General features: G+C 50.1%; 2 protein-coding genes across 3 annotated transcripts in view; both read left to right on the top strand.

Moving 5' to 3' along the window:
- SLC35E1 (solute carrier family 35 member E1) overlaps nt 1–8,685 on the top strand; it is an 18,045-nt gene extending 9,360 nt beyond the window's left edge. Inside the window, 3 exon segments of the mRNA XM_017893681.1 lie at nt 1,600–1,687; nt 6,137–6,410; nt 7,635–8,685. Coding sequence (XP_017749170.1) covers nt 1,600–1,687; nt 6,137–6,410; nt 7,635–7,865 — 593 coding nt within the window. The 3' untranslated portion in view covers nt 7,866–8,685.
- Nucleotides 8,686–18,592: 9,907 nt separating this feature from the next.
- CHERP (calcium homeostasis endoplasmic reticulum protein) overlaps nt 18,593–21,790 on the top strand; it is a 25,293-nt gene continuing 22,095 nt past the window's right edge. Inside the window, exons 1-2 of one of the 2 annotated variants that reach the window (XM_017893690.1) lie at nt 18,593–18,769; nt 19,080–19,253. In XM_017893690.1, coding sequence (XP_017749179.1) covers nt 18,745–18,769; nt 19,080–19,253 — 199 coding nt within the window. In that variant the 5' untranslated portion in view covers nt 18,593–18,744. The remainder of the gene's footprint in view (nt 18,770–19,079; nt 19,254–21,790) is intronic. The other variant, XM_017893691.1, reaches the window with a different exon arrangement.

Raw genomic sequence — 21,790 nt, 5'->3', positions numbered from 1 at the left:
CTTTCTTTCTTTATTTTATTTTATTTTTTATTTTTTGAGCCAGAGTTTCGCTCGCAATGGTGTGATCTTGGCTCGCTGCAGCCTCCGCCTCCCGGATTCAAACAATTCTCCTGCCTCAGCCTCCCGAGTAGCTGGGACTACAGACACCCACCACCGCGCCCAGCTAATTTTTTTTTTATTTTTAGTAGAAACGGGGTTTCACCATTTTGGCCAGGCTGGTCTCGAACTCCTGACGTTAGGTGATCCACCCGCTTCAGCCTCCCAAAGTACTGGAATTACAGGCGTGAGCGACCATGCCCAGCCCAAAAGTAGCTTTTAAATATACAAGGCAGGCACAGTGCCTCACACCTGTAATCCCAGTATTTTGGAAGGCAGAGGCAGGCAGATTGCTTTAGCCTCAGGAGTTTGAGACCAGCCTGGGCAACATGGCAAAACCCCATCTCTGTAAAACAAAACTAAAAATTAACCCAGCATGGTGGCACATGCCTGTAGTCCCAGCTACTTGGGAGCCTGAGATGGGAAGATCACTTGAGCCCAGGAAGGTCAAAGCTGCAGTGAGCCATGATTGAGCCACTGCACCCCAGCCAGCATGACAGAGCCAGGCCCTGTCTCAAAAATAAATATTAATAGACAGTCATCTGTCCATATCTCTGGGTTCTACACTAGTGGATTCAACCAACTGCGAATTGAGAATATATGGTAGAAAAACAATTAAAATACTATAATAAAAAATAATACGTATTTTTAAATAATACAGTATAACAATTATTTGTATAGCATTTGCATTAGGTATTATAAATAATCTAGCGATGATTTCAAGTAAATGGGAGGATGTGCATGGATTACATGCAAATACTAAACTATTCATAAAAGGGACTTGAACATCTATAGATGTTGGGATCCACAGGGGTACCTAGAACCAGTCCTCCATGGATACTGAAGGGGAGCTGAACTCTTCTGCACCTTGTTCCCTTCATTTCATCATCCTGGAGAGCTCTTCATAACGACACAGAAGGCCTTTCTCATTTCTTGTAGGGCTGTGTAATATTGTCAGTGGGTTTCCCGCCGGTTCCTCTGCTGTTCTGTGTTACAGCTCATTAGGGTATGTATGTGTCCACACATGGACAGGAACATATAGGCTTTTGCTGTGGTCTTTTGTCTTTGCTTTTCTTGCACTTAGGACATTTTGTGTTGTTATTGTTGTTCTAGTGATTATCTTTTTTTGTTGTTGTAATACGTTAAGTAACCTCCTTTTTTTTAGTTGAGGCTATGTATGTTATGTTTGGTGGTGTTTTGTTTTGTTTTGTTTTGTTTTGTTTTGTTTTGTTTTGTTTTGTTTTTGTAGAGACAGGATCTCCCACTGTTGCCCAGGTTGGTCTTGAACTCCTGGCCTCAAGCCTTCCTCCCGCCTTGGCCTCTCAAAGTGCTGGGATTACAGCTATGAGCCACCACACCTGGCCCATATGTTTTGTAACATGAGCATGACTTTGTGTATTTTAATAGCAGCCCTAGGCACACACCATATTCACTAATGTTGCAGTCTGAAGATGGGGTTCCCACATGTCTGGGTTCCCTCTTTGTCTTGCACGTTCCACGTAGACTACACAGACGGCAAGTTAGTTAGCGTCGTCGCAGTCCCGTGCTCCAGAACAGGTGGGAGGAGGATGAGATGGGAGAATGTCAGCCGGTATCTGCTGCTCTCCAGTCTACCAAGAATCAAAGGCTGGAGTGGGCAGTTCCCAGAGATGCCTGGCCCAGTTGCCAAACGGCTTGGCAAAAGACAGGCGGGGATTCCTAGACTCTGGAGCGGGCGGCCTGGTTTCAAAACTTGGACAGAATGCACGAAACAGCTACTTGAGAACCAAGAAGTAAATGGTAGCCTGCAGATGGCCGCGGGGAAGGACCAGAATTCAAAGTGCCTTGGAGCCAGCGGTGAGTTCGTCATTCTTGTTCCTCCTGCGTCTTCAGCCTGGACATGAGGCAGCTCAGAAGGTAGATGCAGGCCCTGAATGAGAACAGAGATGTTCTCTGCTTGGAGTTTGGAGAGTGGGAAAGGAGACTCCTAACCCTCCTAACCCTCAGAGAGAATGGAGGAAATCGCCTATTAGGCTTTTTCCTTTTTTTTTTTTTTTGAGATGGAGTTACCCAGGCTGGAGTGCAGTGGTGCGATCTCAGCTCACTGCAGCCTCTGCCTCCAGGGTTCAAGAGCTTGTCCTGCTCCAGCCTCCCATATAGCTGGGATTACAGGCACGTGCCATCACGCCCAGCTAATTTTTATGTATTTTTTCTTTTCTTTTTTTTTTTTTTTTTTTTTTTGTAGTAGAGATGGGTTTCACCATGTTGGCCAGGCTGGTCTTGAACTCCCAACCTCAGGTGATCTGCCCGCCTCAACTCCCAAAGAGATAGGATTACAGACGTGAGCCACTACACCTGGATGCCTGTTAGACTTTTTCTCATTTTTGTTGTTTTTTTCAGTTTTGTTTTGTTTTGTTCTGAGATGGAGTCTCACTCTGTCACCCAGACTGGAGTGCAGTGGTGCAATCTTAGCTTACTGTAACCTCTACCTCCCAGGTTCAAGCGATTCTCCCACCTCAGCTTCCTGAGTAGCTGGAATTGTAGGCACGCACCACCACTCCCAGCTAATTTTTGTATTTTTAGTAGAGACGAGGTTTCACCATGTTGGCCAGCCTGGTCTCGAACTCCTGACCTCAGATCATCTCCCCACCTCAGCCTCCCAAAGTGCTGGGATTACAGGCGCCAGCTGGCACGTCCAGCTGTCTGTTAGGTTTTTTTCTATTTTCTTTTTTGCCTTCATCTCTTGCGTCCCAGGCCCTCAACAATCCTATGTCAGCAGCAGCAGGTTCCACAGCCACCTAAAACCCTGAGAGAAAGGACCCTTCCTCTGCAGTTTTAGGAAACATGGTCCTCCGAGGATGGGAAGAGCCTTTCTGCAGCTTGTTCTCGCTCCGTACTGTCACTGCTTGACCCTCAAATGGTGCTGTAATCACAGGAAGTAAACAGCCGAGTGCGGTGATTAAACCCCAGCTTTCTGACTGGAGGGCCATGAAAGGGAGGGACTAGGAAACTGGAAAGTACTCAGGAGATCGTGTGGAGGGAGGAGCTGAGGACAGCGACCTCATAAAGTCGCTGACAGAATCCCAGGCTCGCCCCTGAGCGTCACACGTTGTGAGGATCAGATCCTAAACTGCATACCAAAGACTGAGAACAGAACTGTGGGAGAGACCACCTCTCAGCTTTCAGACTGACCACAGGCAGCACAGACTCAGGACAGAGCCAAATACCACTGGAAAGGCTTTGAAAACATAACTGACATTGGAACCATGACCCCACAGAAGGCTGGTCAAGCCTGCAGTCTGAACCCAGCATCATCAATTGCCTGCTAAAAAAAAATCAGCATTCTTCATACAATGTAAATAAGATCCAGACTTTTTTTTTTTTTTTTTTGAGACGGAGTCTCGCTCTGTCGCCCAGGCTGGAGTGCAGTGGCCGGATCTCAGCTCACTGCAAGCTCCGCCTCCTGGGTTTACGCCATTCTCCTGCCTCAGCCTCCCGAGTAGCTGGGACTACAGGTGCTCGCCACCTTGCCTGGCTAGTTTTCTTTTGTATTTTTTAGTAGAGACGGGTTTCACCAGGTTAGCCAGGATGGTCTTGATCTCCTGACCTCGTGATCTGCCCGTCTCGGCCTCCCAAAGTGCTGGGATTACAGGCTTGAGCCACCGCGCCCGGCCGACCCAGACTTTTATAATATGCTAAATGCCTGGGATTCCAGCCAAAATTACATACTTTATGAAGAACCAGGAAATTCCAGGTGGTTGGGAAAAGACAACACGGGCCAACAGTGCAATGACACAGATGTTGGGATTATCAGACAAAGACTTTAAAGCAGTGATTATCCCAGCTGCTCAGGAGGCGGAGACAGGAGAATCACTTGAACCCGGGAGGCAGAGGTTGCAGTGAGCTGAGATTGCACCATTGCACTCCAGCCAGGGTGACAAGAGCAAATCTCCATCTCAAAAACAAAAAGAGAGAAGAAACTTTAGTACATGGAATGTTACATACAGTGGAACATTACTCAGCACTGAAAAGGTGCCAACTCTTGTCCCTCACAACCTGGATGAATGGCAGATACGCTACACTGAGTGAAAGCAGCCTGTCTCCGAAGGTTCCGAGCCATGTGATTCTAGTTCTGTGACAATGTCCCAAGGACACACGGATCATGACAGAAAACATGGATGGTTGCCAGGTTTAGGAGGAGGGGGTTAGGACAAAAGAGAAACCCCCCAGGAGTGTCCTAATCCCCGATGGTCATGGTGGTTCCATGAATTGATGCATTTGTTAAAATGCCTGGAATTGTGCACTGTGTGGACAAATCAGTCCATTTTATTATGCATCTTTTTTTGTTTTAAGCCAGATTGGTTGGGTTCCTTTCCCGGAAGATAGATACCTATGCAAGCAGGAAGAAAATAGCTTGGAAGTCCTAACCCAATCACCTTAGGGAGCGACCCTGGGAGAACAGGCTGGCCCAACATGGAGGCATCCTGGTGGGCTCGTATATATTACAGGGGCTGTTCCTCCAGTGAGGTTGCCTGCAGAAGCTGCAGGGTGTATGGCACAGGTAAATGGACTTGCATTTGGGAGTTCCAGTCTTGACTTGGTTGACATGGAGCTGGTCGCCTAAACGTGTCTTCCTTGCGTTTGAGAGGACCGTGTGATCCTTCTCTCTTGGAGTGCAGTGGAGATGGAGTCAGGCAGACATCCTGCAGCTCCAGCAGGGCCGCCAGTCAGTCGCCCTGGGCTGAGCCAGCTCTGTCCTACTGTGGCCACGGTCAGCGTGGCCTGGAAATTGGCCTACAGGGTGGTGCCTACCTGATTCTCACCTGTCTGCCTGTCCTGGGACCAGCCTAGATTCTCTGGGGGGGTTCCATGACCCTGATGTCTGCTAGTTGTGACTTCTTGATTTCTGGATGCCTTATTCAGAATGGCCTCATTTTGTTCAGGGTCAGATGGTAAAGTTTGTGGGATTTTTGAGACGGCGTCTTACACTGTTGCCTAGGCTGGAGTGCTGTGGCACCACCGTATTTCACTGCAATCTTGAACTCCTGGGCTCAAACGACCCTCCCACCTCAGCGTCCCAAGTAGCTGGGACTACAGGTGTGCACCACCATGCCTGGCTAACTTTTTATTTTTTTGTAGAGACAGGGTCTCACTATGTTGCCCAGGCTGCCCTCAAATGATTTTTCTTCCTTAGCCTCCCAGAGTGCTAGGATTACAGGCATGAGCCATCACGCCCAACCTAAACTGTTTTTTGTTTGTTTGTTTTTTGAGACGGAGTTTCACTCATGTTGTCCAAGCTGGAGTGCAATGGTGCAATCTCAGCTCACTGGACCTTCTGCTTCCCAGGTTTAAGGGATTCTCCTGCCGCAGCCTCCCGAGTAGCTGGGATTAACAGGCATGCACCACCACACCCGACTAATTTTGTGTTTTTAATAGAGACACGATTTTACCATGTTGGTCAGGCTGGTCTCGAACTTCTAACCTCAGGTGATCCACTCACCTCAGCCTCCCAAAGTGCTGGGATTACAGACGTGAGCCACTGCACCTGGCCTCAAGTGTTGATGATAACATCACCTCTTGTGTTTGTTTAGCTTGAGATTCTTGTAAAGCACCTCCAAAGCTATGATTCTGTTTCATCCTCACAGCAATGGGTGCAGACCCGTGGCTTTCATATTACCGGGTACTTTGCAGGCTCAGGGCCACCTTCCCAGGACCTCCTACCCTGTAGAATGCATTGTGGCCAACAAGCAGACCCCTGCTTTGCTAAACCCAGAGTTCCTGGCTGTTCACTGCCAGGGAAGGCTTTGGCTTACGTCTTGCTTGGTACCCTTTGGGGACCTGGCTTCACCTGTTTCCTTGGCAGGAGATGGCGGGTGATTTCCCGTGCTGTGTGGTGTCATGAGGTGCTGAGGTCATGGACCTAAAGCACCTAGTGTCTCTTGGTGACATGCCTGGGCCGGCTGCCTGTGGACCATGAGGCTCCAGACGAGCCCCTCCGCATCCCTTCCCCTAACCCTGCCAGGTAGATACAGGGAGGCAAGGTCACCGCTGCCCACTGAAGTGCTGTCTTTGCCTTGCGGTCTCTACAGACCTACGTCTACCAGTGGCCCTGGACACTCCTGCTCCTGGCTGTCAGCGGCTTCTGTAACTTTGCCCAGAATGTCATCGCCTTCAGCATCCTCAACCTCGTCAGCCCCCTGAGCTACTCGGTAGCCAATGCCACCAAGAGAATCATGGTCATCACGGTGTCCCTGATCATGCTTCGCAACCCAGTCACCAGCACCAACGTCCTGGGCATGATGACTGCCATCCTGGGGGTCTTCCTGTATAACAAGGTGAGAGTTGGGGAAGGCTGGGCAGGGAAGGAAGCCGGCCCCTCAGCACCCAGGAAGTCAGAAATGGAAGGGCCTCCCGGGCACTGGAGGCTGGGGCTGTAGGTCGAAGCTTTGCCACTGACTGGTTTATGATCTTGGTGTAGCCCCGTCCCACCCTGGCTTCCTTTTTCCTGCATAGGCAACCTCAGGTCCTTAAATCACTCTGGCTGTGTCTCAGCTGGGGATTTCCCTCCCTCCTCTCAAAGGCTCTGTTTAGTGCAGTGTTAAGTACATGGGATGGCAAACAGACAACAGAGAGGGCTTGCCTTCCTGTTTTTTTTTTTTTTTTTTTGAGACAGAGTCTCGCTCTGTTACCCAGACTGGATTGCAGTGGCACTCCATCCCAGCTTACTGCAACCTCCACCTCCCGGGTTCAAGCAATTCTCCTGCCTCAGCCTCCTGAGTAGGTGGGACTACAGGCACCTGCCACCACACCCGGCTAATTTCTGTGTTTTCAGTAGAGATGGGGTTTCGCCATATTGGCCAGGCCAGTCTCCAACTCCTGACCTCAAGTGATCCACCCGCCTTGGCCTCCCAAAGTGTTGGGATTACAGGCGTGAGCCACCACGCCTGGCCTCTTCATTTGTTTCTTAACACATGTAGATATGGGGTCTCTCTATTTTGCCCAGTCTGGTCTCCAACTCCTGGTCTCAAGTGATCCTCCCGCCTGGGCCTCCCAAAGCACTGGGATTACAGGCATGAGCCACCACGCCTGGCCAAGGACTTACCTCCTGAGTCTGTCCATGCATTGTGGTCTGGTCCATTCATGTCTGCTTTCCTTGCTCAAGCCCTGTGACTTATGCCGGCCCCAGAGGTTAACTGACTTTTTTTTTTTTTTAAGACGGCGTCGTTCTGTCTCCCAGGCTGGAGTGCAGTGGTATGATCCCAGCTCACTGCAACCTCCTCCACCTGGGTTCAAGCAATTCTCATGCCTCAGAACTCCTGAATAGCTGGGACTACAGCATGCGCCACTACACCTGGTTAATTTTTTGTGTTTTTAGTAGAGACGGGGTTTTGCCATGTTGCTCAGGCTGGTCTCAAACTCCTGAGCTCAGGTGATCTTCCTGCCTCGGCCTCCCAAAGTGCTGAGATTACAGGTGTGAGCCACCACGGCCAGTTATTTGATTGACTGTGAATTATGAGCTCTTCCTTATGTCCTGTTTCATTGCTCTCTTTCTGGCACAGACCAAGTACGATGCAAACCAGCAAGCCAGGAAGCACCTCCTCCCCGTCACCACAGCAGACCTGAGCAGCAAGGAGCGTCACCGGAGCCCACTGGAGAAGCCCCACAACGGCCTCCTCTTCCCCCAGCACGGGGACTATCAGTATGGCCGCAACAACATCTTAACAGACCACTTCCAGTACAGCCGGCAGAGCTACCCAAACTCATACAGTTTGAACCGCTATGATGTGTAGAGTCCAGAGGACAGGATCAGACTGTTCTGTGACTCCTTCCCTGGCTCCCACAGCAGTATCAGAAACTTCTGACAATCAGTGAATGTACAACCCAGCCGAGGGGACAGTGCATAAGTCTCCATCAGAAGACCTGGGGTTCCTGGCCCCCCATGAGCCGCAGGAGGATCCGTTGCCTGCAGTGCAGACGGCCGTGAGCTCTGGGCAAACCTAAACAGAGACTGGTGTCTCATACTCTTTCTTTCTGGAGTCTGTCATCTGAGGGCCGTGTCCTTTTGGAGATCTTGGCCATGTTGGACCTTTCCATGTGGAATTACGCCCCAAGCAGTGTAGTTCAGAGCACTTGTGTCTGCACTCCAGATTAACATTCAGGACCCTGTGTGAAAAGCTGGGGTCACTGTGGCTGTAGACCATGAGCTGGCAGTGGGGGTGTCCAGGGCGGTGCTTGAGAACGTCAGACTGGCTACTTTAATTCCCTGGCGCAGATACACATAGGACCAACAGGGTCACCAAGCAGACGGGGAGCCTGCGAGAATCATTCAGAACATCCCCAGCCACAGAGATGGATCCAGTTTCCTGGTCATCCCTTTAGCAGTTTGCAAGTTCCTGGCAAATGTTCCAAAGCAAAAAGCAATTGCAGTTAGCATCTAGTTCCTGCAGCCTGGTGCTCTGCCCTGCACGTCAGGGTTGGCATCCACCCAGATCCAGATGGAAGGGAAACTGCTCTCTCTCCTCTGCCTCTTCTTCCCTCGACAGAGCAGGGTGCTTCTCTTGGGGTGGTGAGAAGGATCTTCGAGAAATCATGTTTAGTATTTCAAGCTCTGTTTCTGTGGCACTTGTCTTTTGAGAGAGTCTTCACCTCTTCTGTGATGACTTGGTAGGTTGTTTGGTAGAGAGATCTTGATTTTCTGAGGCTCTTGCATTTTTCTAGGGAATATTTTGTAGTTGTGTGTGTGTGTTTTTGCCTTGCTCCCCTTATGGGATGCATTAGGACTGGCTTATGGATCGAAAACCGTTTTGTTTCTAAAAGTTTAAAAACAAAGTTCCCTGGCCAGGCGCGGTGGCTCACATCTATAATCCCAGCACTTTGGGAGGCCAAGATGGGCAGATCACGAGGTCAGGAGTTCGAGACCAGCCTGGCCAACATAGTGAAACCCCGTCTCTACTAAAATACAAAATTAGCCGGGTGTGGTGTTGTGTGCCTGTAGTCCCAGCTACTCAGGCTGCTGAGGCAGGCGAATCGCTTGAACCCGGAAGGCGGAGGTTGTGGTGAGCCGAGACCGCACTCCAGCCTGGGTAACAGCGAGACTCCGTCTCAAAAAAAAAAAAAAAAACAAGTTCCCACTGGCGATGCCTACGTGACACACTTTGGTATTTAGTAGGAAATAATGTGTTTCAAAGCTTCAGGAGAAGCTTCAAAATTGCTGAAAACAGAATGAATCATGAACATTATCTCACTATTAATAGACAAGACCACAGTGTTTTGGTTCCCTGACCTGTTTTTGTGTTTATATTAGGATCTGAATCGTGTTCTGGGTAAGGGGACGAGGAGCTAACACTGCGCTAAGATTTGGTTTGCCAAATCAGATTCTTTGGTCAAGAGTCAGTTTGGGGCCAGACGCGGTGGCTCCCGCCTGTAATCTCAGCACTTTGGGAGGCTGAGGTCGGCGGAGTTTGAGACCACTCCGCCGACCTCACTATTAATAGACAAGACCACAGTGTTTTGGTTCCCTGACCTGTTTTTGTGTTTATATTAGGATCTGAATCGTGTTCTGGGTAAGGGGACGAGGAGCTAACACTGCGCTAAGATTTGGTTTGCCAAATCAGATTCTTTGGTCAAGAGTCAGTTTGGGGCCAGACGCGGTGGCTCCCGCCTGTAATCTCAGCACTTTGGGAGGCTGAGGTCACTAGAGTCTGAGGTCACTAGAGTTTGAGACCAGCCTGGCCAACGTGGTGAAACCCCGTCTCTACTAAAAATACAAAAATTAGCCAGGCATTATGGCACCCACCTGTAATGCCAGCTACTTGGGAGGCTGAGGCAGGAGAATCACTTGAGCCCAGGAGGTGGAGGTTTCAGTGAGCTGAGATCACACCACAGCACTCCAGCCTTGGTGACAGAGTGAGACTCTGTCTCAAAAAAAAAGAAAAAAAAATCAGTTTGGGTCTTGGCAGAAATCAACATAAGGAAGATGACAAGACCCCAGTAGGTAACCCTGAGTGCTCAGGTCCGGGCTGTGGTCTGTCTTTTACGGCTTCATGCAAGGACCGTGCCCTCAATGGAGGGGACCACGGCTTGGCCTGTGTGGGGTCTTAGGTGATGGCTGCCTTCTTTCTTCTTCACACCCAGCTTCTTGCTGGCACTTGAGGGGAGAGAGCAGCAAATGAGAGGTTCGCCTTTTATCTCCCAGCGAGTGAAATGTTTCCCCGTTCAGAGAGGAAGTGGCATCGCTTACGCCTGACTCCTGTTCTTTTTGTTATTTTTCTTCCATTTGGAATTCTGTATTTAAGACGTTGTGTCAGCTGACACATGAGACACTCCTGGACCACCCTGCTTGGTGGTGAGTGGCCTCAGAAGTGTCCCTCTTCCTTGGTCTCTTGTTCGCTTGCTTTGTAAATACTTTGATCCCAAAGCTGAGACAATTGCCGTGTAAGACGTGAAGGCTGTTATTTGTCAGAAGAACTTGCCGCGTGCCTTCACCGAAGGCAGTCAAGTCTGCAGTTGGATTTTTCTCACTGGCGAATGACAAGAAACAGGGATCATTTTGCACTGCAGAGAGATATTACGGGAGTTGTCTACGTGATTATAGTACCTGAATCTTTGAACATGTCATTGAACTCCAAAATTAATTCGACCTCCATTCAGGCTTCATGAAATCTCTGATGTTGCTAAAATTTGTATATTATTTTCCTTTTCCAATGCAAGATCTGCTGGTGAGGGGAAATGACTGTTTGGTTTTATTATGGTTTATAAATTAATAAATGGGCTATTTAATTCTGTATATAAATTTACAGCAAGTATGTACACTGGAATGAATGAGGCAATCACATTACACCAAATCAGCAGATCAAAAGACAAATATTTCTGAGACTTGGAGGTCCACTTTCCCTGCCGCACCCCCCACCTCCCCGCCGAGATGGATTCTTGCTCTGTGGCCCAGGCTGGAGTGCAGTGGCGCAATCTCAACTCACTACAACCTCCATCCCCCGGGTTGAAGTGATTCCTGTGCTTCAGCCTCCCGTGTAGCTGGGATTACAGGCATGCACCACCACACCTGGCTAATTTTTTGCATTTTTAGGAGAGACAGCGTTTCACTGTGTTGGAAACAGGCTGGTCTCAAACTCCTGGCCTCAAATGATCTGCCCGCCTTGGCCTCCCAAAGTGCTAGGATGACAGGCATGAGCCACCGTGCCCAGCCAGACTGACATTGACCTCTGGAAGGCTGGTTTCCCAGCCAGTGCCAGCACCACATGCCCCACTCCCATGCTTTCATCTGCAGGCCTGCCTTCCTGTCAGCCTCCTCGCTGCTGGGCTCTGCGGTAGGGAATTTCTTTTACCCATCCAAGGCATGGTCTGGCTGGTAACACTGACTCCAACCCAGCTCCTTCATTTTATAGAAGGAAGCATTTCTGAATCATGTTTGTTCACTATGGCAAGACTCACAGGAGAATTTTTAACCACCTTATTTTAAGTCATTCATTCTAGGAACAGTCAAGCCCCAATCACAAAGGGGTCAAGCCAGATCCGTTCAAGTGAGGAAGCACTTGCAGTTTCTGAATTTGGCTGTGTATTTGTCCTACGTTACCCAACAGACCCTTTGCTATAGGTGGGACATTACCAGACCCCAATACCTTAAGGTCTCACAGCCTAAGGACACAGAACATTAAGTTATTAAAAGACCTGAAAATATTATAATTTTTTTTTCAATTGTCACCTGTTTTCAAGACTTAAATGCTATAGACTTTTCTTCGGGAATGACGTGTATATTCATCACTGGCATTTACCAAAAATAAATGGTTTCCAGGGAATCAAAATTGGTCCCGATTTGTCAGCAAGGGTCTCTTTTTGAGTGACCCTGTCTTCAGTGTGCCCAGCAACAAAATGGAGGAGGAGGAGGAGGAGCAAGCCAACTTGGCTGTCACGTCTAGACTTACTGCAACCTTTGTTGTTTCTTCTGAGCCAAAAATAAGGACATGCGGTTTGTGAATCGATTAGATGATACAATGAAAATAGGAGCACAGCTAAATTAATGACGTGACTTTATTGAACAGAATAACATGGGAAGTCCAGGAGCGTTGTGGCAGCTGTGCTTACGAAACTTTTTTTTTTTTTTGGTATGTTTGTTTCATGTTTTTTGAGACAGGATCTCATTCTGTCGCCCAGGCTGGAGTGCAGTGGCACAATCCCGGCTGTCAGCAGCCGCAACCTCCCAGACTCAACGGTTCTTTCCACCTCAGCCTCCCAAGTAGCTGCAATACAGGCACGCGCCACCAAACCAGGCTGATTTTTGTATCTTTTGTAAAGATGGAGTTTCACCTTGTTGCCCAGGCTAGTCTCAAACGTTTGGGCTCAAGCGATCTGGCCTGTTGTTTTTGGTTTAAGAGACAGGGTCTCACTTTATGGCCCAAGCTGGACTGCAGTGGCACAGCCATAGCTTACTGCAGCATCAAACCCCTAAACTCAAGTCACTCCCCTGCCTCAGCCTCCCAAGTAGCTGAGACAGGTGCACACTACCACAGCCAGCTAATTTTTAAAATATTTTCAGAGATGGGGCTCTATGGTGCCCAGGCTGGTCTGGAACTCCTGGGCTGAAGTGATCCACCTGCCTTGGCCTCCCAAAGTACTGGGATTACAGGTGTGAGCCACCGCGCCCGGCCTGAAGCCATTTTTGTGTATGGACAGCCAAGACTGTACCTGCGACACGCCCAGCTCAGTGGTGAGCTTTTCACACCACGATACCTTTGTGAGCTTTATTAACCTTGTTTTTCAGGTGAAAATGAGGCCCAACGGGGTCAAGTCACTCATCTGGGAATACACAGCTGCTTAAATCTGGCTCCAGGACCCATTTTTCCCCATTACTCAAACCATCCCCAGCAAAGGATTTCTTTCAAACAGAAAGGGTTTGAGTTTCTGCTGAAACTATTGCCCTTGTCCTTTTCATTCATAATCTTTTTGTTTAGTGATTTACTAAGCACCTACTGTGTCAAGCTGCAGGAAACAGATATGTAAGCCTCCTACCCTCAAAGCACTCAGCCTACATGACAGGTATGTAACTAAGGAGCACATGGGAGCTACTTAGAAATGCTAAGACAGGGGGATGGAGGACTGGGGAGGTGGCAGGGCTCACACCTGTAATCCCAGCATTTTGGGAGGCCAAGGTGGCCGGGTCACCTGAGGTCAGGAGTGTGAAACCAGCCTGGCCAACATAGTGAAAGCCTGTCTCGACTAAAAATACAAAAACTAGCCAGGCGTAGTGGCATGCTCCTATAATACTAGCTACTTTGGAGGCTGAGGCAGGAGAATCGCTTGAACCTGGGAGGCAGAGGTTGCAGTGAGCCGAGATCACACCACTACACTCCAGCCTGAGCGACAGAGCGAGACCCTGTCTCAATAAAACCCCACAAAACTTTAGTTACCATCTGACCCTGACCACAGTGAGACCATTCCGATGAAGGGGTCCAGAGTCAAGAAATCACAACCAGCAGACATCTGGGCCACAGAACCCCCTCAGTGCACCTGGCCCTCCACCTTGCTGCTTAGGTGAGTCTGTTCACAAGGCTCATCTCACTCAGGGTGTCCCCTTTACTTGCTGGAGAGTATCTGCAGTAGCTGGTCTACCAGCTCTTTCTACTGCTTTCTTTTGACCAGTGGGTTCTGGTTTCACCCTTTGAAATGAGCTTGGTAGGCCAGGCGCCTGTGATGCTTACATTTTCAGTCTCAGATATATAGCTTTTTTGTTTTTGTTTTTTTGACACACAGTCTCGCTCTGCCGCCCAGGCTAGAGGGCAGTGACGCGATCTCGGTTTGCTGCAACCTCCCCCTCCCAGGTTCAAGTGATTATCCTGCCTCAGCCTCTGATTAGCTGGAATTAAAGGCACCTTCCACCACGCCCAGCTAATTTTTGTATTTTTAGTAGAGACGGGGTTTCACCATGTTGGCCAGGCTGGTCTTGAAATCCTGACTTAAGTGATCCACCTGCCTCAGCCTCCCAAAGTGCTGGGATTACAGGCATGAGCCACCACGCCCAGCAGCATTGTAAACAATCTGAAACAGATGTCTGAAAGTAGTGACCATGGGTGTACTATCTTTCTAGAAGGTAGCTGAGCAATATCAGTATTGAATTTGCACACCCTTTGACTCAATGCAAGATTCATATCTACTAAGACACTTTTTTTTTGAGACAGAGTCACACTGTCGCCCAGGCTAGAGTGCAGTGGTGCAGTCTCATCTCACTACAGCCTCCACCTCCAGACTCAAGCGATTCTCCTGCCTCAGCCTCCCGAGTAGCTGGGATTACAGGTACACACCACCATGCCCAGCTATTTATTTTTTAGTAGAGACGGGGTTTCTCCATGTTAGCCAGGCTGTCTCGAACTCCTGGCCTCAAGTGATCTGCCTGCCTTGGCCTCCAAAAATGCTGGGATTACAGGCATGAACCTCCGTGCCCAACCCTATATACGCTAAGATATACACTAAGATACAGTGGCCTAAAAATGGAACCAAGCCAGCAGACAACAGAGTCTCACTTCAATAAGCTGTGGTGAGTCCACACCATGGCAACCTATGCAGCCTCAAAAATCACACTACCGCCCAGGCGCAGCAGTGGCTCACACCTGTAATCCCAGCACTTTAAGAGGCCGAGGCAGGTGGATCACCCGAGGTCAGGAGTCTGAGACCAGCCTGGCCAACATGGTGAAACCCTAGCTGGGTGTGGTGGTGTGCACCTGTAGTCCCAGCTACTCGGGAGGCTGAGGTAGAAGAATTGCTTGAACCCGGGAAGCAGAGGTTTCAGTGAGCAGAGGACACACCACTGCACTCCAGCCTGGGTGACAGCAAGACTCTGTCTCAAAAAAAAAAAAAGCAAAAACAACTTCTTAATGTAGATCTTACTTGGCATCAAAGTGTCCACACTGCGGATTACTGACTTCTATGAACAGTATGGGCCGGGCACAGTGGCTCACGCCTGTAATCCCAGCACTTTAGGAATCCAGGGCAGGCAAATCAGTTGAGGTCAGGAGTTCGAGACCAGCCTGGCCAACATGGTGAAAGCCCGTTTTTATTAAAATACAAAGATTAGCCGGGTGTGATGGCTGGCGCCTGTAATCCCATCTACTCAGGAGGCTGAGGTGGAAGAATCACTTGAACCTGGAGGCGGAGGGTGCAGTGAGCCGAGATCGCACCACTGCGCTCTAGGCTGGGCAACAGACAAGACTCCGTCTCAAAAAAAATAAAAAAATTTAGGGCCGGATGCAGTGGCTCACGCCTGTAATCCCAGCATTTTGGGAGGCTGAGGCGGGCAGATCACCTGAGGTTGGGAGTTTGAGGCCAGCCTGACCAACAGGGAGAAACCCCGTCTCTACTGAAAATAAAAAATTAGCTGGGTGTGGTGGTGCATGCCTGTAATCCCAGCTACTGGAGAGGCTGAGGCAGGAGAATCGCTTGGGAGGCGGAGGTTGCGGTGAGCCAAGACCGTGCTGTTGCACTCCAGCCTGGACAACGAGCAAAACTCCATCTCAAAAAAGTAAAAATAAAAAACTTAAAAAAATAGTATGATCCCACACTGTTCTGTGTATTTAGGGTATTCAGAGCTGACCCCTTGTTCAGATCTTAGTGCAGACCTCACCTCGAGAGCCTTTCCTGACAACCCTATCAGCCTGGGCCCCACCCTCCCTTGTATCATAGTCTCAGCATCCTCTTCTCCTTAATAACACCTTTGAGATGATATATTTGTTTACTGACTTTGGGATTCTTCCCCGCCATAGACTGAGTTCCCTGAGAGCAGAGCTGAGATCCGAGTTGTGCATGACTCCATCTATAAGCCACATCCAGCGCTGGCCGCCTGTTTTTGTGAGCCAGGAAGGGTTTTCAAAGGTGAACATGTGCAATCAATTGACGACAGGAACTACAACCTGGGAGCCCCAATTAAGTGAAATGTTATATCCCAAAAGAATTCCACTCTTACGAATAGACTTGGGTCTTAGTCCATTTTGCACTGCTATAAAAGAATACCTGAGACTGGGCAATTTTTAAAGAACAGAAATTTATTTCTTACAGTTCTGGAGGCTGAGATATCCAAAGTTGAGGGCCTTCTTGCTGGCGGGGACTCTGCAGAGTCTTGAGGTAGCACAGGGTATCACATGGCAAGCAGGCTGTGTGTGCAAGCTCAGGTCTCTCTTCCTTTTTTTTTTTTTTTTTTTTTTTTTTTTTTTTTAGTGCAGTGCCATGATTTCGGCTCACTGCAACCTCCACCTCAACCGTTGCCTCCCAGGTCCAAGTGATTCTCGTGCCTCAGCCTCCCAAGTAGCTGGGATTACAGGCACCCACCACCACGCCCGGCTAATTTTTGTATCTTTAGTAGAGACGGGATTTCCCCAGGTTGGCCAGGCTGGTCTCGAACTCCTGATACTCAGGTGATCTGCACGCCTTGGCCTCCCAAAGTGCTGGAACTACAGGCATAAGCCACTGAGCCTGGCCTTTCTTCCTCTTTTTATAAAGCAGCCAGTCCCACTCCCATAAGCTATTAGCCATTAACACATGAATGGCAGGACCTCATAACCCAATCACCTCTTAAAGGCCCCACCTCTTAACACTGTTTCACTGGGGATTAGGAACAAACATTCCAACTGTAGCAACTTGTGTTTAAGAAACTACTCAGTTATCATATTTTGATTTTCACCAACAAAAATTTTACGAACTTTTCTTTCTGATTATAGAAATACCTAAGTAAGGCTGGGTAGGGTGGCTCACACCTGTAATCCCAGCACTTTGGGAGGCCAAGGCAGGAAGATCATTTGAGGTCAGGAGTTAAAGACCAGTATGGCCAACCTGGTGAAACCCCGACTCTATTAAAAATGCAAAAATTAGCCCGGCGTGGTGGTGCGCACCTGTAGTCCCAGCTCCCCTGGAGGCTGAGGCAGGAGAATTGCTTGAGCACAGGAGGCAGAGATTGCAGTGAGCCGAGATCACACCACTGCACTCCAGCTTGGGCAAGAGAGCAAGATTGTGTCTCAAAACAAACAAACAAACAAACACTTAAATAAGATCCTCAATCTTCATGAGAAAATATGCACCAGAGGACATTTAGAAAAAAAGGAAAAAAAATCCTTGATCTTGCCTCCTGACCTGCAGAGTCTAAAATATTTGCTTTCTGTCCTTTTTATACAAAATGTTGATTCCTGGTCTACAGCAACACTTGATGTAGTTGTCGATCCATAAGCGTCTGGTGGAAAAATGCTGTAGCAATAAAAATGAAAGGAATCTAAAATACATGTGCATTTATTTGCACAGAAAAAAACAGGCTGGGTAAAGTAGCTCATGCCCATAATCCTAGCACTTTGGGAGGCCAAGGCGGGAGAATTACTTGAGCACAGGAGTTCAGGGCTAGTGAGCTATGATCATGACACTGCATTCCCGCGTGGGCCACAGAGCGAGACCTTGTCTCAAGAAAAAAGAAAAGAAAAAAAAAAAGGAAAAAGGAAGAAAAAAAGGGGGGGGACGGGAGGTATAGCCAACTAAGCATTATCCATCTCAAGAGGATCAGTTTATATCGGACGTCCACAGCAGAAGTTTGCTGCTTCTGGCTATCTTTTCCCCACAATTAGCGAGGTTTGGCTTCATTATTTTAGAAGCAGCCCAACTGCATCTTTTAGAAAGGCGCTGTGGGCCAGGCGCGGTGGCTCATGCCTGTAATCCCAGCACTTTGGGAGGCCGAGGCGGGCGGATCACGAGGTCAGAAGATCGAGACCATCCTGGCTAACACGGTGAAACCCTGTCTCTACTAAAACTTCAAAAAATTAGGCGGGCGCAGTGGTGGGCGCCTGTAGTCCCAGCTACTTGGGAGGCTGAGGCAGGAGAATGGCGTAAACCCGGGAGGCGGAGCTTGCAGTGAGCCGAGATCGTGCTACTGCATTCCAGCCTGGGCGACAGAGCGAGACTCCGTCTCAAAAAAAAAAAAAAAAAAAAGGCGCTGTGCCCTCTAGGCCAGCAATTTGAGGGTGTGGGTTGGGGGGTACCCCGCCCCAAAGTCTTCCTGACCAAAGAGTGGAGAGGAAGAAAGCGAGCAGGAGAATGTTTTGAACCTAAATACGTCCAGCTCCAATCCCTGTCAAGCTCGTCGCCCCCAGTTCTGCTCCACCTCCGGTCCGGCCGGGGAGAATGTAACAGTCGCCGCAGCCCGGGATCCACCCGGACGCACCTCACCTCGTAGGCTCCTCACTGTGCCCGCGAAAGGAAACAGCGACCCTGGCCCAGGCACGAACTTCCCAAGCCCCTGGTCCCCCGGAGGTAGCAGCCGGCCAGCCCGTCGGGCTGCGACGCCGACCAGGGGGCACGCCCCCCACCCCCCGGTCTCGGCTAACAGCCAACCGTGCCGTTCCAGCCTTTCCGCGGCGCCGCGCGACGGAGACCCAGTCTGCCCAAGTGTCAAGAAACTTCTGCGCGTGCGCCTCGCCAGCCCCTCCCGCGCGCCAGGCCTCGCGCGGCTTCTTCCCGCCTGCCTCCCGCTCTCACTTCCGGAGTTTCCCAGCGACGGCCGTAAGTGGCGGGCGGAAGCGGCCCTAGAAGCCCGCCGTAAACGGCTCCCTCGCGCCACTTCCGGCCGGCTTCTGCAGACGACGCTGGTGGTCGATCGTGTGGCGCCGGAGGACGTTCCCCGCGGCCGGAGCCATGGAGATGCCGCTGCCCCCAGATGGTGAGACCCAAACCGACCGAGAGACCGTTTCTCTCTCCCTGGAACCTCCTGTTGGCCGGCCCCGCCTCCCGGAGTCCCTGGGTCTGGGAGGGGGCGGGGCTCGGCCTCGCGGCTTCGCCTGCGGCCTCTCCCGTGGGTCCCCGCATTCCCCACGAGCGTGTGGCCCCTATCGGGACCCGTACAAGGACGGCCTCTTTGGGGCCCACCCCCTTGGGGTCCCCGGCACGGCGGACGGGGGCTGGGGCGCCGAGTTCCCCAGCTTTGGGCGGTCGTCGCTGACGCCCCGCGTGGCCTTTTCTCCGTCCTCCAGACCAGGAGCTTCGAAATGTCATCGACAAGCTCGCCCAGTTCGTGGCTCGCAACGGGCCCGAGTTTGAGAAGATGACTATGGAGAAGCAGAAAGACAACCCCAAATTCTCGTTTCTGTTCGGAGGCGAATTCTACAGTTACTACAAGTGCAAGCTGGCGCTGGAGCAGCAGCAGCGTGAGTTCCCTCCGGCACTCAGGCCGCCCCATCGAGCGCTTCCTTTCTCGGACTCTGCCACAAACCTCTTTCTTTTGGGTCGTTTACTGTCTGAAGTGGAGCAGCTCGGTCCACACGATCCCTGTTCTGCTGTTCCCACGGGCTTGCACAGAGCGGCTGCTGGGTGCCACTGTAATGGAAAACAACGAGGTTTTCGATACTCCTCCTGGGCTCTGGATCAGGGATTTTGCTGTTGTTTTTGAGACTGATGACGGAGATGAGCAGGAGTAGCGTGATTGTTTTAGTGTTTTCTAGGGAGGAAATGATAGAGGCCGGATGGGAGCCCATGGGACAGGCACTGCCCAGCCCCCTTTGCGGTCTCCCTGTGGGTCCAGCAAGGCTTTTGTGCGTTTCAGGTGCCTGCAGCACAAATCAAAAAGAATTATTCCTCTGAGTTTTAGTTCTTGGCAAATGTTTATCAGTGTTCGTTCAGTTGGGCAACAGGATTCCAGTCCTGCTCTCAAGAAGGTTAAGGTTAGGAAGCAGAGGTGGCCTTTGAATAATGGATAGTCCCAGGTGGTGCGGCTGCTCAGGGCAGGTATCACATCTGTCATGTTCAGTACCCAACCCCCAGTCTCTAGATTGCTTGAATGAATAACTAGGAGTTCGCCGGATAGGTGGACATTGAGAGGTGGTTGTCCCCTGAACTGCATGCTCAGTGAGGCCAGACAGACCTTATTTGGGTCATTGTACCTTAATCTGCAACACACAGTTGGTGTTCGATTAAACAGCTTGAAAGGAGGCTGGTTGTAGTGGCTCATACGGTAATCCCAGCACTTTGGGAGGCCAAGGCAGGCAGATCACTTGAGGTTAGGAGTCTGAGACTAGCCTGGCCAACACACTGAAACCCTGTCTCTACTAAAAATACAAAAATTAGCCGAGTGTGGTGGCCCGCGTCTGTTGTCCCAGCTGCTCGGGAGGCTGAGGCGGGAGAATCGCTTGAACCCTGGAGATGGAGGTTGCAGTGAGCCAAGACCACACTATTGCACTGCAGTCTGGGTGACAGAGTGAGACTCCATCTCAAAGAAAAAGAAAAAGCTTGAAAAGTGGCCAGGCGTAGTGGCTCATGCCTGTAATCCCAGCACTTTGGGAGGCTGAGGTGGGCAGATCACTTGGGGTTAGAAGTCTGAGACCAGCCTGGCTAACATAGTGAAACCCTGTCTCTACTAAAATTACAAAAATTAGCTGGGTGTGGTGGCACATGCCTGTAGTCCCAGCTACTGGAGAGGCTGAGGCAGGAGAATTGCTTGAACCTGGGAGGTGAAGGTTGCATTGAGCCGAGACCACGCCATTGCACTCCAGCCTGGGTGACAGAGTGAGACTCTATCTAAAAAAAAAAAAAAAAAAAGAAAGAAAGAAAAAATGCTTGAAAGGAGGCCAGGCACAGTGTCTTTCTTGTGCCTGTAATCCCAGCACTTTTGGGAGGCTGAGTCGGGCGGATTACTTGAGGTCAGGAGTTCAAGACCAACCTGGCCAATATGGTAAAACCCTATCTCCACTAAAAATACAAAAAATATTAGCCGGGCATGGTGGGCACCTGTAGTCACAGCTACTCAGGAGACTGAGGCAGGAGAATCGCTTGAACCTGGGAGGTGGAGGTTGCAGTGAGCCAAGATCGTGCCACTGCACTCCAGCCTGCGAGACTGAGCGAGGCTCTGTCTCGAAAAAAAGAAAAAAAAAACTTGAAAGGCTGAGAGAGTAGGATGTTGCAAAAGTGCAGTTTCTTGAATAAGAGACTGAGAGAGAGGGGGAGAGTTTGTGTGCGTATTGACAGGCACAGTGGCACACAGCTGTGCCCCCAGCTACTCAGGAGACAGGCTGGAGAGTTGCTTGAGCCCAGAAGTTCAGGGCTGTAGTGCACTGTGTCGATTGAGTGCACTAAGTTCAGCATCAATATGGTGACCTTTTGGGAGCTGAGGACCACTAGACTGTCTAAGGGGTGGCCCAGGTCAGAAGTGGAGCAGGTCGAAACTCCCGTGCTGATCAGTAGTGGCATCATGCCTGTAAATAGCCACTGCACTCCAGCCTGGGCGACGTAGCCTGTGTTTAAGAAAAGAATGTGCTTGTATGAGGGAAGAGTTTGATCTGGAGTGTTAAATGCCAGGGAAAAGTTTGTGTTTTCTCACTCAATCCAGGGATTTTTCTGATGCCTATTTGGGTTCGAGATGAGGGGGCGGGGTGGGCAGGGAGCAATCAGCTGTCTGAAATCGTAAGGAAAATATTGTATGTGCTTTTGCGTTTCTAGAGCGGTCCTCCCTTAGCCCCAGCACACCAAGTTTAAAACCATTTCTCAAGGCAGCGGGAAGCCACAGGAGTTTTAAACAAGGGACAGAGTGGCTTGGGTTGTGTGGCCGGTGGTGTAGGACAAGCTAGAAGGACCAGCCTGTTGAGCAGTGAGGCCTGCAGGGGAGCGAACAGGGCAGTTGTTCAGGTGAGAGATGGTGGGGTCTAAATTAAGTCAACGTGTTGAGCCTGAGGGAGGGAGGGTGGGGGGCAGG

Source organism: Rhinopithecus bieti, unplaced genomic scaffold (genome assembly GCF_001698545.2).
Source record: "Rhinopithecus bieti isolate Rb0 unplaced genomic scaffold, ASM169854v2 scaffold_23826, whole genome shotgun sequence".
NCBI classification, from domain to species: Eukaryota; Metazoa; Chordata; class Mammalia; order Primates; family Cercopithecidae; genus Rhinopithecus; species Rhinopithecus bieti.
Note: the sequence above shows the minus strand (reverse complement) of the source record. Positions and strands in the feature narration are given on the sequence as shown.